This window comes from Urocitellus parryii, chromosome 5, assembly GCF_045843805.1.
Source record: "Urocitellus parryii isolate mUroPar1 chromosome 5, mUroPar1.hap1, whole genome shotgun sequence".
Taxonomy (NCBI): domain Eukaryota; kingdom Metazoa; phylum Chordata; class Mammalia; order Rodentia; family Sciuridae; genus Urocitellus; species Urocitellus parryii.
In genome coordinates this window covers 147,281,663-147,302,171 of record NC_135535.1, presented here as the reverse complement: position 1 = coordinate 147,302,171, position 20,509 = coordinate 147,281,663, and the positions used below count along the sequence as shown (strand labels likewise).

The 20,509-nt window shown below is 37.3% G+C and overlaps 1 protein-coding gene across 1 annotated transcript in view; it reads right to left on the bottom strand.

Annotated features, from left to right (window-relative positions):
- The window catches only part of Ube2d1 (ubiquitin conjugating enzyme E2 D1), a 34,137-nt gene extending 14,014 nt beyond the window's left edge, over nt 1–20,123 (bottom strand). The window contains exon 1 of the mRNA XM_026409043.2: nt 19,893–20,123. Within this exon, the coding sequence (XP_026264828.1) occupies nt 19,893–19,916 (24 nt within the window). The 5' untranslated portion in view covers nt 19,917–20,123. The remainder of the gene's footprint in view (nt 1–19,892) is intronic.
- Nucleotides 20,124–20,509: the final 386 nt, after the last annotated feature.

Sequence of the window (20,509 nt, the reverse complement as noted above, 5' to 3'; positions counted from 1 at the left end):
CCCTTCCCGTGCTCCTCTCCCCTACTAAGAACTGATGCTGAATGATACAGCTTGCTCAAGAGCACAGAATTCTCAAAAAAGCCAGGCTTCATCTACAATTGCTGCTGCTACAAATCCAAGTCTCTCAACAATGATTTGTGATCACAGACTCCCACTTCTTGAACATGTTTTTCTAATCCACCAAACCCTGAAATCTAAGATGCACCCTATAGAAAGCCTCCTAATAACTGCTTCATGAGCTCCTCAGGCCATAACCGAGACCTCCACATGGCCATGCTTTCCTATCACGCCAAATTAAAAAGATTTCAAAGAACACCCTTGCATGTGCTTTCAAAGTCATTCTTTTTAAAATTAAGTATTGTATGTACATGTGAGTGTTATAAAAGCAAAACAGTGATTTGTAGGGGAAAAAAAATACCATAATGTATAGTTAAACACCCACGAGACCATTTCCCAAACCAAACTACTGTTAACGGACTAGAATACTTCATTCATAGCTTTGTTGGGAAATAAGCACATCACTCACTGTTAGAAGGAGTGTAAGTTTGGATACAACCTTTTGGAGGGCAATTTAAATAAACTACGAAAGTAGAAAATGCCTGTGGTCATTGATCCAGTAATTATAACAAGGTAGACAGACAAAGTTACGTACATAAGGATGTCTGGTGCAACTTCTTATATAAGCATGAAAAACTGAAAATAGTCTAATGGTCCATCAAAAGAATGGCTTCATAAAATAATATGTTCATATACACTGGGTAGCCACTAAAAAGAATGACAGAGGGGCTGGGGATGTGGCTCAAGCGGTAGCGCGCTTGTCTGGCATGCGTGCGACCCGGGTTCGATCCTCAGCACCACATACCAACAAAGATGTTGTGTCCGCCGAGAACTAAAAAAATAAATATTAAAAATTCTCTTAAAAAAAAAAAAAAAAAGAATGACAGAACTGCATGTTGACATTGAAAGATGCTGAAAGAAAATAGGGCTAGAGTAAAAAACACAGTTCCAGGACAGTAAGCCCATTATGATCTCAAAATATATATGTAAACCATAAATGCATAAAAAAAAATAACAAAACACAAAACTGTTGACAGCACTTATCACTGGGAGCAGGTTGCTAGTTTTTACTTATATCTTCTACATTGTCACAAATTGCTACAATATTTTTATATCTCTTTAAAGAAAAAAATGCTTTTTAAGACAATGAAAGAATGAATTACTATCACATATTAGAGGATAAAGAGTAAGAAGACCCAATACTACATCCAATATGATGGATGAGTGAATACTGGAACAGGAAAAGGACATTAGCTGGAAAAATTTGAAATCTGAGTTAGGACAGTAGTTGGTATTATACCAAATCTACTTCCCTCATTGTAATAACTATGATTATATAAATTGGAAATATTAGCAGAAGTTAGGTTAAAGATATATGTGAACTTCCTATGTTACTTTTTGCAATTTTTCTATAATACTACAAACTACCTCAAAGCAAAACAAAAAAAAAATTTATACATATTCCAAACTTAACTATTTTCTCTCCCAAGCTTGACTTCTTTCCTGTATTCCCAATATCAACTAATGGGACAACAGCAACCCTGTCACCAGGCTCAAAATCTTAGCATTGTTTTGATCCCTCTCTTTCTCTTGTCCTTCATATATAGTCACATGTACAGTACAATATATTCTTCCTTAATACCCATACAATGTTTACCTTGCCACCAAAATCAATTACAGTCCAATACTCAATTACTTGCATAATCATTTTCTAAAGGGACAGCTTGTTTGAAATTTTATTCTTCTGTTTTAAAAAATTTCAGTTGTTACCCATTGATTATTTAAAAATCTAATTCTACCAATGAAATTCTTTTCATTATTTAGCCCCATTATAAAGCCTATACTTTCAATTGAATGTTCCCCTTCAAAAATATTCCAAAGAGCTCTTTCAATTTTCTAAATTAGGGGCTGGGGATGTGGCTCAAGCGGTAGCGCGCTCGCCTGGCATGCTTGCGGCCCGGGTTCGATCCTCAGCACCACATACCAACAAAGATGTTGTGTCCGCCGAGAACTAAATAAATAAATAAATATTTTAAAAAAAAATTTTCTAAATTACTTTCAGAAAGTCTATAAGGTCAAAAATAACCTCACAATTACACTAAGATGTTATTTGCTGTTTTCACTATTAATATCTCAGGAGTACACAATGGAGTTTTCCAGAGATTTAATATGAATGCATGAGCAGATGTTAGAATCCAGTTGTCATCTGTAAGCCTGACAATAATGAAATTTAAAAATTGTATAAAACGGAAAAATTGTTTTAAAAAATATAATTATTTTTCATTAAAAAGTAATTTATAACACTGGCAAGAATGTGGGGGGAAATTTGCTGGTAGGACTGCAAATTGGTACAACCACTCTGGAAAGCAGTATGGAGATTCCTCAGAAAACTTGCAGTGGAACCATCATTTACCCAGTTATCACACTCTAAGTCTATACTCAAAGGATTTAAAATCAACATACTATAGTGGACACACCCTCATCAATGTTTATAGCAGCTCAATTCACAATAGCAAAGCTATGGAACCAACCTAGGTGCCCTTCAACAGATGAATGGATTAAGAAAATGTGGTATATATGCACAAAGGGATATTACTCAGCCACAAATAAGAATGAAATTATGGCATTTGCTGGTAAATGGATGGAACTGGAGACTGTCATTATTAAGTGAAATAAAGCCAGTCCCCAAAAAAACAAAGACTGAATGTTCTCTCTGATATGCAGATGCTAACATACAATAATGGTGGGGAGGATAGAAGTTCATTGGATTAGAGAAAGGGGAATGAAGGGATGGGATAGGAGATGGGAATAGGAAAGACAGTAGAATAAATTAGACATAACTTTACAATGTTCATACATGAATATATGATGAGTGAAACTCCACATCATGTACAACCACAAAAATGGGATCCTAATTATAAGTTATACTCCATGTATGTATGATATGTCAAAATACACTCTACTGTCATGTATATATAAAAGGAACTATTAAAAAATGTTATTTATAGCATGTGCAAGGCCCTGGGTTCAATTCCCAGCATTGTAAAATAATAACAATAATAATAATAATGATAATAAACAAAGGCCAAAAATTATTTATATTAGCATATTTACTGTAATTTTAAAAGTATTTCTTATTTCGAAATATGTATTTAATTGCTCATATGGTAAATATCAACAGATATAGTCCACACCAAGAAAAGCTTTGTGGGGTCTTCAATACTTAAGAATATAAAGGGGGCTGGGGATGTGGCTCAAGCGGTAGCGCGCTCGCCTGGCATGCGTGCGGCCCGGGTTCGATCCTCAGCACCACATACCAACAAAGATGTTGTGTCCGCCGAAAACTAAAAAATAATAAATATTAAAGTTTTTAAAAAAAAAAAAAAAAAAAAAAAAAAGAATATAAAGGGGTCCTGCTGGGAATAGTGGCCCTTGTCTATAATCCTAGCTATTCAGGAACCTGACAGGCAGAAAGATCTCAAGTTCAAATCCAGCCAGGGCAACTTAGCAAGGGCCTGTCTCAAAATGAAAATAAAAAGGAGTAGGATATAGCTCAGTGGTACAGCACCCCTGAGTTCCCTCCCCAGTATCCAAGCTGGAAAGAAAAAAGACTATAAAGGGATCCTGAGGTCAAAAAATTTGAAAAAAAACTTGGATATGCCCAGTACATGGCTAAGTTTTCTGTTCTTTATCATTTTCCTTCTCCTAATAACACATTCCTTCCATCTATTCATTTTTATTAACTGTGGCTATCTTCTCAAAGGCCATTTTAATTTTAATTTTTATTATTATTATTATTATTTTCTTTTTTTTTTTTTTTTTGGTCAGTGCTGGGAACTTAACCCAGTACCTTGCACAAGTTATGTAATCATTCTACCACTGGGCTGTACCTGCAGCCCTCAAAGGCTACTTTAAAAAATACGGGTTGTAGCTTTAACCAAAATGTATTCTTTAGCAAATCTCACTATAGTACCTAGTATATTTCATCATGTCTAGTACAGCAGTCTCAGATACCCAGCAACTAGTGAAGTGCTGCCCTTAGCAGATGTTAAAATGAAATCTGTTTTGTCTCAATCCAGGTATTAAAGATTTGTAATGTCAAATAAACAAATGCTTAAACAGAAAGGGAAAAAAAAATACGAGTTGGAGTCAGATATTGATCAAATCTGTTTTGCTGCTAAGCAGTACTAGCTGTGTGACCTCGAACAATTTACTTAACCTGAGTCTCATGTATTATGGGGACATCACTGATTACCATGAAGAACTGTACCAAGAAGAACATGTAACCAATTAGCTTTAGACCTGGCATGTATAATAGATGCTTAATAAATGCTGATTTCCCCTTCCTTTCCTCTTTCACCAAAATGTTTTTTTAAAACAAAAGCTTTAATGCATTTTATTTATGGATTCTTCCATAATACTTATTAGCACAATACCTTTTATATGTAAGTATTTGTTATTATTGGGTCAAATAATAAAATTTAAAGAATAATGTGATTGGCAAACATAAGTATCTCAAATCTCAATCTTTCAGAAATACAAATGATTAGATTTGGCAAGAATAAAAACAAATTACTCCTTTATACAGATATGCAGATTGCATATAGTAAAAAGTTTCAAAAGTATTAAGAGAACAGTGCAGGTCCTTTAAAAACACTACAGAAACATAATGATATCTAAAAATGAATATCAAAAGAACTTTCATCATTAAAAAGGTTTTCAATTTACAGAATGTATGATATATTCTAGAGAAGAATCCAAAGCCACATAATTTTTTGAGGGCTGGTGGTATAGCTCAATGGCAGAGCGCTCGCCTAGCATGTATGAAGCCCTAAATTCATCCCTAGCAACACACACACACACACACACACACACACACACACACAATTTGTTTTGGTGTTTCTAGTTTAGAAGACCTCAAAATTCTAAACATTCCATCTTTATTATTTATCTAGGGATGCTGTTAACCTACTTTCAGGACACAGCTTTGGGCTGCTCTTCCAAGTGGACTCCCGGGTTTGTGATGAGCTAACTCAGTCTCAAAAAGTATTTTTAACCACTGCCAGTCCTTAGTGACAGAGCTGCCATGGACAGGGCTGTAGTCTGTGACGTGGATGGAGATTTTTTTAAAAATGTCTTCCATGTTCAACTTAACTAGCTGGACTAATTATAAAAGTTTATTAAGTACTTCCATATCCTCTCTGAGGATGTAGCTCAGTGGCAGAGTGCTTCTCTAGCATGTGTGAGGTCTTGGGTTCAATCCCCAGCACCACAATAAAACCAACATCACCACATCCTTCCTAACAGGCATTATTCTGATTTTATAATTTTACTCTGGTTCTAAAGTTTTAAAAATTTAATTTAATAGTATCAGATTATGATGCTAATAAAACTCCTTCCAAGTCACTGGCAGGCACATTTGCTGATGATTAAAATGGGGCATGAAATTCAAGAACTAACTCATTTGTAGAAACAATAAATTAACAGGATGTAGTTTGATATAGGAAAAAGGTCCTCTGTAGACCCTTAGAAGCTTAAAAGTAGCTACAATAGCTGTACCTCCAAGGTAATACAAGAGTAGTGCTAAGCCTCAAGGATCACCTTCCGAATATATTCAGTAAAGTTTAGGACACTCTAGGGAGACCTGAAAAAAAAAAGTTTCTCCTAGACAGAAGACAGATCTACTGAGGAACTACTGTAAAATATCTTACCTGATGCAAACTACTACCTAAATAAAAAATAAACACTGATATGTGAAACATTTAAAAAGTCAGGTTATAAGATCTGGTAGATTCTGAAAAGTTACAAGGATTGCCTCAGAGTTTACCTTCTATCCTTGTGGCACACATCAGTACCGTCTTTAAATATAGCCAGCACTCCATATCAACAGAGGCAACCAACTGCAGGAAAAAAACACTGGGGAAAGAAAACTGCATCTGTACTGAACAGGCAAAGACTTTTTCTTTCCCACCATTCCCTCAACAACACAGCAGAGTAATTATTGACATAGCATGTACGTTTTATTAGGAAACAGAAGTAATCTACCATCGACTGAAAGTAGATGGAAGATGTGCATAGGTTATTTGTAAATACTATGACATTTTATATTCAGGACTTGGGCACAGGCAGATTTCAGTATCTATAAGGGGTTCTGGCACCAATCTCCCATGGATGCCATGCGACGACAATGGTATAAATGCCCTTATTTGTTAAAAGGTGGATTACTAGAGGCATATAAAAAGTTAACAAATTTTTAAAAACTTGCCAGTTCTCAGAAGTGGTGTTCAAGGCTATTTCTTTTTGTCATACATGTCTTTTTAGAGAGAGTGACAGAGGGGAGAGGGGGAGAGAGGGAGAGGGAGGGAGGGAGAGAGAGAGAGAGAGAGAGAGAGAGAGAGAGAGAGAGAGAATTTTTTTTAATATTTATTTTTTAGTTCTCGGTGGACACAACATCTTTGTTGGTATGTGGTGCTGAGGATCGAACCCGGGCCGCACGCATGCCAGGCCAGCGCGCTACCGCTTGAGCCACATCCCCAGCCCCTGTCATACATGTCTTGAACTGCCAACTCCAATGACCCTCACAGACTACAACTGAGGGGGGACTCCCAGGAATTCCGCAATGCTTTATTGCAGAAAGCTGCACATAAAGGAAATGAACAAGACATTCTTCAAAGCCAAGGTAGATGTCATGCCTGTTTTGGATAAACAAATAGCACTGCTGATATGGAAGCAAAAGTGCAGTATGATGTCGTTCTAGTAGAAAGAAGTTTTTTCCAATAGACGGTACTGGGTCAATTAGGTATTCTCGTGAAAAAAAAAATTTAACCTTAACCTCCTATCTCAAAACATACATAAAAATTAATTATAAATAAATTCTAAATTTAAATATGCAAAGTAAAATATTAATGCTTTCAAAGGAAAATATAAAATGTCTTTATGACCTTGGAGGAGGCAGAGATTTTTAAGTAGTACACAAAGAGGAATAACCATAAAGGAAAAAAAATGGAAAATTTGCACTTGATTAAAATTAGGAACATCTGTTCATCAAAAGGAACATTAAAAGTGTGAAAAGGCAAGCCAAATAGGAGACAATATTTACAATACATATATTTGATAGAAGATGCATCTAGAATATGTAACAAATATTCCTACAGATCCATTTATTTTAAGAAAGACAGCTTAAACAGGCATTTACCAAAAAGGCTATCTAAATGGAACACACACAACACACACACACACACACACACACACACACAACACACACCCAGAAGGGTCTCAGCTTAATTAGTCATCAAGAATATGCATATTAGAACCAAATCTTATGCCATTACACACCCAACAGAACGGTTAAAATGAAAAAGAAGAACTACAAGTGTTGGCATATATGTAAAGCAATGAGAACTTTGCTCGTAGAATAAGAAAGCTGATAATAACCAATAATTAAACATAGAAATACAATGTGATCTAACAGTTCTACTGCCAAGTACAGAAATGTGAATATACATACTCACTTTAGTAGCATCATGTGTAACATCCCCAAACCAAAACAACCCAAATGTCCACCAACAGTAGAATAACTTATAGCATATTCACATAATGAGAATGAAGAATCTACAGCTCCATGCAATAACAGACAAATTTCACAGTACACACCACAATTCTTAAATTCAAAACCAGGCAAAACTAATCTCTGATGCTAGGCAAAACAGTGATTTACCTTAAGGGCAAAGATAAAACTAGGAAAGGAGAGGGGCACCTTGGTCCCTTAGAATGCTATTTCTTGAGCCAAGTTTTGAATTCACAGTTGTGTTCACCTTGTGAAATCTACCAGGCTATATGCCTTATGTGTGTTTATTATACTGAAACAAAAAGTTCATGAATTTTTCCATGATGAATAATAACACAATGATGATATCAAAAAGGTAGGCAAAGGATATAAAGAATTCACATAATGTAAAATATGGCTTTCAATTAATCAGACTAGTTACAAAGCCATAAAAAGAATATGCACATTTGTGTATAATACATATGTTTTGTGTTTCAATTTCATTTCCAGTTACTTTTAATCTAAAAGTGAAACATACTGCTGATTTTTCTTTACCTTTGAGACAAAGAAAGCTTAAAACAAACCAACCCTATATCTAAATATAGGTCAAGCAATAAATACCATCAAACTGACAAAAATATTCCCCAGATGAAAAGGAGTCCATGCCAATGAAGCAATTTTTTAACCCAATATGATTAACAGCCAAATAAAACTAGGGAGTACCTAAATTTCAAAATAAAAATGTAAGATATTAATGAGTGTCGGATTAGAGGATAGTGTCCTTACATCATGACTAGAACCACAAAAACACTGACAAGGCCATAAAAATGTATATTTAGAGGGTTTATATAGCCTTATGTGGCTAAGCACTTCTATTCTAGTTCAGATTTCTGTAACCGGCTAGACACAAAGAAAAGTACTGAAAGGCCTGAAACTGAATTTAAATGGGCACAGATGGCATGTTTATAACACCCCCACAATATGCTGAGTGTTCTCCATAAAAACAAGCTAGACACAGTCCCTGCCTCTAGGGGACTTAAAATCTAAAAGTAGATGAGGCAGCTTAATTCAAAGAAAGCAAACCAATAAAAGAAAATAAAGACAGGAATGTAAGAGAAGAGGCCTGTGTTCACCCCTGGTTCCCAGAAGGGTAACAGTCCAGTTGGAGCAGTAGAGAATGCACACTAACAAGCAAGAACTGCCTTATTTTCCATAAGAATTAATATGACACTATTTTTGCAATAAACAGTTCCTAAGAAATTACACTGACCAGACTGAAATTGCTTTGCTGTTTTCTAGCTTCACTAATCAGAAACTCTAATTCTCTGTAAAAGAGATAATATATACCACACTGGGTATGTGTAAAGGACATCACACACAGTGAAGTATTGAAGTTGATTTATGGCCCGACATTTAAATTACTCACTCCTAAACATATGAAAGCATTATTTCAAAAATCCTGGCCCAATCATCAGTTAATTAATATGACATAATCATCTTTACTTCCAAACCCGTAAAACAAGGCAGTGATTCTTACTGGATTGCATTTTTGGTGTTGTCTCTAAAGGGATTAAGAGCTATATTTGGTTTGTCTGTAAATAAACATTTCCTGGGCTTACAGTTCAGGCTCTGATCTTCTGAACAGAGCTGATCTAGTTAACTAGAACGATTTCAATAGAGATGTCAAACAATCGCCAGATATATCTCCAAACACAGAGTGTCTTTAAGCCCTTGAATTAAAGTACATCTTCATTTAAAACTATGTAGATGCTTCCCAGAAGACTTCAAAATGCTGTGGACAGGGGTTGGGCCTAGGCAGAGCTCTTGCATAGAATGTGTAAGGCAACCAGTTCGATCCTTAGCACCACAACAAATAAATAAATAAACAAACAAATAATATAAAAGCATCATGCTGTCCATCTACAACTACAAAAAAAAAATTTTTTTTTTTTAAATGCTGAGGACAACCAATTAATTTGGTTGTAGGTACCAAACTCACTTCAACAAACTGGTTCTGGCAGCTTTGCTGACTCCCCTGGCAAAGTTGGCTTATTTAAAAAACAAAAACAACAACAAAAAAAAAAAACAATGTGGCCAAATTCCACCAAAAGAGGAAGAAAATGAAGAAAGCAATGACCTTGCTGATTTTGCCACATCAGAGTAATATTTATTGCATTTTAGCTACAGAGTGCAATTTAGAATAAAAGGCTGAGGTCACAATTAGGGGCATTATTTACCAATCATGTCATACATGCAGCCACTTTCCAGGTGATCTCTACCTCTACACAGCCATGATGGCTCCATTTCCCACCATGCTGCTTTGCCTGTACTTTAAGGCATGCCTTCCTTTTAAATAGAAGACTCTCAATTACTACACTACACATATAATATTTCCATCAGAGAAATTATATAAATAAAAATCTATTTTAGACAAATCCAAGGAAGCCAAGTAAAAGCTGCATCTGAATCTACTTTATGGATCTACTATGAGAATAGTAAAATCAGATTTATTCATTCCAGGAACCTAAACTCAAAACTTTAGAATCATCATCTGATTCCATTCTCTTCTCTTGTCCCACCCATTGTTACATCCTCCCATTAATTAGTGCCAAATTATTCAGATTCTCCTTCTGTCCCAATCCCTCCCCATGAAAGCATCCTGGAAGGCAGTTTTACAGACAGCTGAGGTCCAAAGAGCAGGAGCACTCAGAAGAGCCAGAGCAGAGACATCCCAGGGTAAGAAGCCATGTTGACCCCATTCAAGCATTTGGGGCGGAGTGGAAAACAGAAGGACACTGAGACTGTCTACAACAGTGAACCGTTGAGACTTGAGGGGCCAAGAAGGTGTATACAAATCAAAAGGGCCAAGCAGGATAAACACCCTATAATTTTTCTCACATAAGTTCTCCACCACCCTGACTGGCTCAGGCCAGCCTTGGATCTCACTTGACCTGTGGCCTCCCTATTTCTCTACCTTACACACTGCTGGCAAAATCATCTTAGGGTACCATGTCAAACCTTTTCAATGTCTTCCATTTGCTTTAAAGGCTTATAAATCCTCAAAGAAGCTTAACAGACCTTCCGGGATTTGACTCCTCTCTGATTTCTTATGTGAAAACCTTTTTTTCCCCCTAGTGCTCTCTGCACCAGCCAAAATGAACTTTCAATTCCACAAAATGCTAACTTGCCTCTAATTTTAAACATGGCTTCTTTTTAGGTAGAAGATTCTTTTAAAAAAAAAAACAAAACAATTTTTTTTAAAGAGAGAGGGAGAGAGAGAATATTATTAATATTTATTTTTTAGTTATCGGCGGACACAACATCTTTGTTGGTATGTGGTGCTGAGGACCGAACCCGGGCCGCGCACGCATGCCAGGCGAGCGCGCTACTGCTTGAGCCACATCCCCAGCCCGGTAGAAGACTCTTAATCACATTCCTCCCAATATACATTCTATTTCTCCTTGTACCTAATTCATTTTTACCCTCATGTCTTTTTCTTTTCTTTTCTTTTCTTTCATGCATGCTAGGCAAGCACTCTACCACTGAGTAATATCCCTAGCCCTTTAAAAAAAGATTTTTTTAATTTCTAAATATTATTTCATTTTCAGACAGGATCTTGCTAAATTACTCAGGCTGGACTCCAACTACCGATCCTTTTCCCTAAGCCTTACAAGTAGCTGGGATTACAGGCATGCACCACCATACTCATCTTCGTGTCTTATTTTGTTTGTTTGTTTGTTTATTTATTACCAGGGATTGAACTCAGGGGCACTTGACCACTAAGCCACATTCCCAACCCAATTTTGTATTTTATTTAGAAACAGGGTCTCACTGAGTTGCTGAGTTCCTCACCATTGCTGAGGCTGGCTTTGAACCTGCAATCCTCCTGCCTCAGCCTCCCAAGCCACAGGGATTACAGGCATGCACCATAGCACCTGGCTTCAGCTTCGTCTTATTTTAAACATCATTACACTTGTAAGGAAAGTTTCCTTGACCCCTTCAGTGTGTCCCTGCTGTATTCCTAGAGTACTCTTGTGCTTTCCTTTCCATGACATTCATCAAAATTATAATTATAAACCATGTACAATACTGAGTTCTAGGTTGCATACCCCACACTATGGTTAAGAATGGTACTTCATGAGGTGGGACATGCCTGTAATCCCAGCAGCCCAGGAAGCTGAGACAGGAGAATTATGAGTTCAAAGCCAGCCTCAGCAACAGCTAGGTGCGCTAAGCAACTCAGTGAGCCCCAGTCTCTAAATAAAATACAAAATAGGGCTAGGGATATGACTTAGTGGTCAAGTGCCCCTAAATTCAATTCCTGGTTCAAAAAAAAAAAAAGGTACTTCCTTACTGAAAACCCTTCAATTGCTTTCCCAACCTTCTGCATATGTATTTCTCGGCATGGGTCTTCAAGGTCCTCCACAATACAAAACATATGGTTTACTATTTCCTGAATGCTTCCCAAGAGCAAAGACGATCTGTTCCTTCCCAAATAAGCCACACAAATTTCTAATGTCTTCGTTTCTCTTTCTCTACAAACCTGGCTTCCCTATATCTTTTAGAACATTACTCATTCTTCTAAACCTATACCCAATTCACCTTTTCCACAGATATCCTCCAAGTAATTTGGCCTTTCCCACCTTTGACTTCCTTCCTGTGCAAATATGTTGTACTTTCCTTATGGTACTCTCCTAAGTCCATCTATTGGTTATAGTATTCTTCTTACCCTTATTAATTCAAAACTTTTTAGATAATGGCTTTATAACTCACCTTTCTATAAAATTCCTTAATGCATTTAGGATATACCTTCTATCAGAAGGTGCTCTGTAAATGTACTAACTTGAATCTTATAAATCTATTACATATAAGGGAGCTGTATAAGGCAATTGTTAAAATATGTTGATTAAATAATTTTTAAAGGACAAAAGACACCTGTGAAACAGATAGAAACTAAATGGAATAAGATGGTATGTTATGTTACCAATACATAATAGAAATATATATTATTTGCATCATAAGCAACTGCTTTTTAATCAAAGAGTAAGACTTATTAACATTATATCATACATTAATCTTCCCATATTTTTTTTCAATTCTGACATCTCAAAATAATTTTAACTCAAGTCTCATATAGCTATGGAGCACAGTGCCAATGCTCAAAGTTTATATGTTTGCTGAACAAAAACAGCATGAAACACTATTTGGGTTTGCTTAAAATTATACTGGTGGGCTGGGAATGTAGCTCAGCAGTACAGCTCTTGCCTAGCACACGTAAGGCCCTGGGTTCAATCCCAGTACTAAAGAAAAGAATTATATAGAGTAAAAGAATATACATGTACATATATATAGTTAGGTAGATACATACATACATACATACATACATGCTTTGACATTACACACATCCACAGATGGGACCACAAAAACTATCAAGTCCAACTCACTGAATTTACAGATGAGAATAAAGACTTGGGCAAGCAAACAAAGCTAAAGCCAGGGCAAAGGTCCAAACCATCTGATTTCCACTGCAGCTCTCTTCCTACCTAGAAGCTGACTGACACTCAACTTAAGACTGTGATAACTAGAGCACATCATCCTCAACCATGCTCAGTATTGAATTAAGGCCATTTGCACACTTTAACCTTGTGCAAGAGAAACAAAAGAGTGAAGAGTGAAGGAATGAAAAAAAGTTCTTTTCATCTTTCCCAGGAGGCTTATTATCTTACAAAAGGTAAGAAATGAAGCTACTTCATAAGCCTTGAGGATAGTATTTGTATTCAGACATTCTGAGAGGCAAGTAAAACATGATAGGAAATTACATACACCTTTTAAAAAATGGATAATAGGGGCTGGGCTGGGGCTCTGTGGTAGAGCACTTGCCTAGCCTGTATGTGGCCCTGGGTTCGATCCTCATCACCACATAAAAATAAATAAATAAAACAAAGGTATTGTGAAAAAAAATTCTTTAAAAAACATGGGTAATAAAATTCTGACACTTAAGTGAATATGTTACATATAGCATTCTGAATGCTACATTATCCAAACTTATTATTTATTTTATGGTTAACCAAGACATGGTGTTTCATCGAAAACAGACAAAACTTAGGTGCCAATTTCTTAAAATGTACATAAAACATTTACATACCTGCCAATACCTGCCAAATATTTGTAATTAAATACTATATATATATTCCTAACAAATGGAATACAGTAAGCACTTATGTGTGCATAAAAAGTAATCTTAGTATTACCCAGAGTTATTTTTGAATTCTGTAGTTGGACATCAGTGACTATAAAATACTGCTACTTGTAACCAGGCACAGTGGCACACCCAGCTGTATTTCCAGCTACTTGGGAGACAGCGACAAGACTGCAGGCTCGAAGTTAGCCTGGGCAACTTAGTGAGACCCTGCCTGAAAATAAGGGACTGGAGATGCACTTCAGTGACTGAGCACTTGCCTAGCATTCATGAGCTCCTGGGTTCAATCCCCAGAACCACAAAATATAAAATAAAATGCTACCTCTAGTAGAAGACAATGAGTATTGACAGTCTGTATCAAATGGAAATGTTTCCAAAATTAGAATATTTTTAATTAATGTATATATCCACATGTATGTTTGTATGCCTGTTTATTAATTTACTTTCTGTCTATAATACACACATATGTAAATATGTATACATAGGCTGGCATTATTTTGGGCACCTTTTTTTTTTTTTTTTTTTTACTATTTTTAGTTGTAGATGGACACAATACCATTATTTATTTATTTTTGTATATGGGGCTGAGGATGGAACCCAATGCTTCACACATGCTAGACAAGCACTCTACCACTGAGCTACAACCCCAGCCCGGCAACATTAATTTTATATAAGGATCCTATACTATGCAATGGTGATTTTCAAGCTTTCCTTACAGCAATATATAATAACAAAAAAGATCTGACATCATGACTTAGGACACACACATGCACAGTCCCCTCCACAGAGGTCCAGCTTTACTACTCCCAAACTCTGCTCACAGGTGGAGATGGCCACTTGGAGTGAGAACAAGCAGATTATTACTTGAGGGAGTTTCAGGTGACAACTCCCAAGCTCACCTCCTTTGGAGAGGCTTTCTTAAGTCTGAAAGGAGCCTAAGAATCTAAATAAGCAATGTAATGTCACTGAAGGAAATGAGCCACACAAACAGGAGCAGAGGAATAGAAATCAGTGGGTAAAACATCGAAGAAGAGGCAAGATAGGAGGTTGTGGAGCATGGTCGTGTGGTGGGCAGCACAGGACTATGCTTCTAGATGGCAGCTTCCTCCCCACACTCAGGACAACTCCTGAACATGCTGCCTCTTACTGCTGTCTAATGTGTGAAACTGAACCCTCATGGATCCATTCCAGAACCAAACTGAATGCAGAAAACCCTCAGCTTCTCAGAAGCCATTTAGATCAGGACAGTCCAGAAATAGAACCTGTCTTGGCCTTCCTGCAGATGCATGTTTTAAGGTAGCCTAAGAATCCTTCCAATCCCAAAATTGCAAATCTGGGTCATATTAAGAGGACAATTATCTTTATACCTGTCTCTACTACAACATCAATTCATCCACTATTTTATAAAGGGGGAGGGGCTAACATGTTGGTAGACAGCCATTAATTCAGACTGTTAACTAAGTTTTAAATATATTATTTTAATCAGTAGTATTCATTAAATGAAAATAAAGGGCCCGAAGGTTTCCTGTTTGTATTTTAGGGAACTTAGGGAGTAAGGATGCTACTCTGCTTTACCAGGAGCAAACCCACATGCTTTTGGTTTTCACATGTGCCTGGGCTCCTAAAATAGGCCTAAAACAGTCTTATTTAGTTCCATGCTATTTATTTCCACAGAGGAATCTCAGAACTTTTAAGCTGTAATATATTATCTCGTCTTTCTATACTTTTTGTGATGAAGAAATCAAAGTACATACAAAGGCAAAAGAAAGACAGCTTAATTACAAAGATTTAAAAGCAGAAAGATTTACATGATGGCTTATTAGAGAAAGAACACTTTCTCCCTCTCATCTCAAGACAAACCATTTATCTAACAAAAAGTAAAAATACTGTGTTCCTTTTTTCTTTTAAGTTAAATCCTTTCCTGAAAGAACTAGAGTCTTGGATTTAACATTGTAATTTGAACAGATTATTATTCAAAACCACTACAAGAACCAAACTATTATATCGAGTTATAAACAGTTATCTCAAAATGAAATTTCTGCAATGAAATGATACTTCTGACAGAACAGTTATGAACTACAACTAATTTTTCTAAGTTCTTTCGGAGAAGACAAATTTACAATGATGAACAAAGTAATATTACTCATTTACAATGTTAAAGGATCCAGTAATCGCTCTGGATCAGAGATGACAAGGCACAATCAACACAGTGAACAACACATCTGTGAGAATGATTAAATATGCCCACATCTTAACTGCAACACTACTTTACACTTGTTCTGACATCATAGTTTGCAAAGTACTTACATCCATAAACTCATGTGACTCTACACGTTTTTCATTTTAAATACAATAAATATAGATGAGTCCATATGGATACGTTGTATGTACTAAAGTGTTCTCTAGAGCCAACTATCTGGTTTAGAATTCCAACATTGCCACATATTAGATATGTGACCCTGAGTAAACTACTCCATGTCTCTGCCTCAGTTTCATCATCTACAAAATGAGGGTAATACTGTTTCTACCTCTTGGGACTACTACAGATTAAACCAATTAATATATATCAAGAACTTAGAAGAATGTCATGCACAGAGTAAGCACCAGACACATGCTGATGGTCAGCAGCAGCAGCATACTTCATGGATAAGAAAGTGAAGATAGGAGCCACAGAGCCAGGACAAAAGCTGGACTTTCTTCCCCTAGAAAAAACATAGGGATGGTTTTTTCAATATCCTGTTTTCCTAGACTGACACCAGCCGTTTAATGTAGAACTCTGCAAATAAAAAATTCAGCAACTCAAAATATTTGTAAAATTGTATTTTAATGTCTGTTCATATATGTACTTCAGATTAGATTATAAAAAAAGAACTGTTCCATTTTGGGGACAGTACTATACACTAAGGAATTATCTGTGTTGCTATATTTGTAAAACAAAAGTCTTTTGTTTCACTTTTCAAAAGACAGACCAAAAAAGGCACAAGCTTATCATATCATGCTAGTAGGATGATCATTACCTCAAATTCTTTATAGAGTAAAATAAATCTGATAGAAAAAGACCAAGATGCAGATAACTATATTATGATTTCCATTTTTCTTCCAGTTTTCAAAGCATTCAGTATTGTGATGTAATATTTGTAAGTTTAAAAATGATTCCCAAAAAAAAGCATATCAACGACTGAAAATAGCACTGAGAAAAAAAAAACCTTAGAAATTAATTCTAGAAAACAATAGATGCTCAGCTGAAAAGCTCCTCTTTTTTAGACATGTTTTTAGATTTCTTTCCTCATATTTTGTTCAGTTTTTTTTTTCCCTTTAGTGATTTAGGTGACTGCAATAACATCTTTCACTGTGTCTAAAAATAGGGCATGGGTGTGTAAATTTATGAGCTGAAATGCAAAACTGGCACAGGATGTCTAAATTAAAGCATTAAATCACTTAGCATATGCTAGTATAGAAATATATTTTAAGCACTGATACATACATGCTTTCTGTATACATACAATTTTAATCCAACCATTTTATTCTTTTTGTAGTGAAGAAATGTGAAATTGTGAACTTTACTCTCAAATATGCCATTATCATTTATGAGATTAATCTTGGGCAAAGCACTTCTCCACTCAAGGACTTCAAATAAGGAGAACAGACAAAAACATTGATGATTCTCAACCCTCTTTCCAACCAAACCCATCCAGGGGATTCAATCTCACTTGCTTTACAGCAGTGGCAACAATCTGAAAATATCCTACAAGTGATTCTGATACACTGCCCTAGAAGCTGTTTCCCTGCCTTCTAGACTTCTTCCACACTACTATAGACTTCTCTGAAGTTCTACAAGTTCCAAGGCCTGCCACTTTAGATACAGGAAAATTACAACCCATTGACCTGAAAGTTATCTGACAGTGTTATTTAAATACACTTAAAAAGAAAGGTGAAAAGTTAATATACATTTTCACTTGATGGAACAGTCAAGAGTTAAATAAGAATCTGGGTACTGAAGATATCAGAGGGCTTTATAACAACTGTTCACATGGCAGAGAGCAAATCTGACCTAGAACTACTTATGAAGAAGGTACAGAAAGGAGGATAAAAAAGGAGAATCAATCAAAATAAACACCTCAATGGTTTGAATGTGTGATTAATGTGATTTAAGTCAATTTGCCTGATAATGGGAAAAAAGAAGCAAAAAATGGACATGTATGTAGGTGGTATTATATAATCCCCAACTGCTTCTCCAAAATATCAACCTGTCATAGGTTTTACATCATTTTTACATTATACAGTTGTTATAATAACCAATAACTACTTAAAATATGTAGACATATGTCATATTATAACATAAATCAAATACACTGGATCAGCATGGTGGTTGACAACAATATGCAAGCATGGTATTTAAAAATGGTGTCCTTATTTCTTTGAATATCCACTTGCTATTGATAAATTCCACAGTATCTAAAAGCTATTTATTGTATGTGGAAAGTCATGTGAAAAATTCTATGAGCTAGGAAAGAAGGAAATGGAATTTGAAAACTTCCTTGGAAAATGCATGTTGTCTGATCCAATCATGAACCAATATTATATCATCCTGAATAAGTATACAAGGAATAGTGAAATGCTAACCAGGGCTTCAAAATTAGGATTATTTGTATGAAACAAAGTGTAACTGCATTATCTTCAAAAGACAAAGTATTAACATTAAATAAATGCTGTTAACTGTATATTTTATACTGAGATGACCCTTAAATGGTACAAAGAATAATCAAAATCCACAGATTTAATATTTGAACCAAAAATAAACAGAAATTTGGCTGAGTTCAAAAGTTGCTGTCCTCTGTACCAAAAGATACCACCAGTGGTGATTCAGAATACAATGTATACATGTCTACAACTGCTGTAACACATACCATTGTTATATTTTACTGAATTGTGGTTGAAAAAAATCGATAAAAATTTTTGGTAGGCACTGACTTCTTCTGAAATAAATTTCAAAACACACAGTCCATTGTTGGCTTAACTTGCTCAAAACGCTCCCAAACAATGTGAACTCTAACTATAAAACTTCAAACTTGGGTCTGTAAACAGACCAACAGCCTAATAATAAATAAAAATGAAGAAAAAGAAATGCCCAAATCCCAATTTTGGAAAATGTTCACATCTGAAATGGTTTGCAATAATTTAATACCAAGAGAAGTCTTGATCGCTTACATGAGTTGGGATGGATAATATTTGTTGAATGAATATACACATTTCTTCCTCGTTCTACAGCCATGTGTCAAAGCATCAAAACAATTTAATTTGTATCTGTTTCTGTTGTGTCTTGAACTTTATATATAAGTTTATCATGAGGAAAAAAAAAAAACCTGTTTGGCTTGACTCACCATGAATCACAGCCAGGAGGTCATCTTGTTGTGTATCAGCAACTATGTTTTCACTACAGCTATGTGACCTGAAGTGGCAGCAGCAGAGGCACCAAAATAGAAGGGGCAGGAGCTTTCTCCTGGCTTCTCAGCCTCAAATGGGCTTTTCCAGCCCATTCCGGCAACTGAGCAAGAGCCAACCGCAGAGCACAGAAAGAACAAACCCGACAGCTCCGAGGAGAAAGGCTGCAGGCCCACCGCACCTTTCTAGCCCTCCCGGGGAGCCCGGAGAAGCGACAACATAAAAGGGGACAAGCTTAAGAAACAGTGTAGAGAAAATACATCATGACATGGGCCCAAACTAGCTTGGTGTGGGGCAAAAAAAAAAAAAAAAAAAAAAAAAAAACCAGCTGTGACCGTGAAGCACAGATTTCGGGAAGGTCTGGACACAGAGGAGGATTTCCACCCCGGGGCTCTGGGCGCAGCTCCGGCGCGAGCGCGCAGCGAGACCCCAGTCTCCGAGCACCTCCGGCCACCCGGGACCTGCCCGATTCCCATCTCACCTGTCCGGTGCCCGCGGGCCGGGCAGGCACCTCTGGTCCCCTGCCCCGCCCCGGCCCATCCTCCCATCCCATACCCTCCCGGCACGTCTCTGGGGACCAACGGCCAGGTCAGCATGGGCAGGGGTCAAAGCCCGCTCCGCCGCCCCAGGCCCAGCCCCCGGACTCACTTTCTGAATCCGCTTCAGCGCCATGGGTCAAGGAGGGCAGCGGGGACACCGGCCGGCGGGGGGCGGCTGCGTGGCTCGGGGGCGTGGGTCGTCGCGGGCTCCGCTCGCTGGCTGCTCGGCTGGCTCAGCCCTGTGGGTCCCCGGCTCGGCGTTCGCTGGCTCGCTCCGGGAGCCGGTGCCTGATCCGTGTGCGCCCGAGCGCGAGTGTGCGCGAGTGTGCGGGCGGGGACGCCGGCGAGACTCTTTTGTTTCCGCTTTTGCTTCTGGGAAGGAGCCTGCGCCCTCCCCACCGCGCCCCGCCCCGCCTGGCACACTGGGAAGTGTAGTTCCAGCGGTCCTGGCCGCCAGAACCAGGACGCTGTCGGGTTCCTCACGGGTGACCTCAACCAGGCCGCCTGGGGTGTCAGCTGCCCAGCCTGGAGTTGGTCTCTGCTGTTGGATTTAGAGTAAATTACTGAAGCTGGGTCTGCGCATCTGTACGATGGGATAACAAATGAGCTCCTAACGCATTTACAAGAATTTCTAAATTTTCAGAGTTAATCATTCCTTATCCAATACATTTTACAGCTGATCTTGTTATTTTTATCTTTACAGAGTTCACTGACTCTTCTGAAATA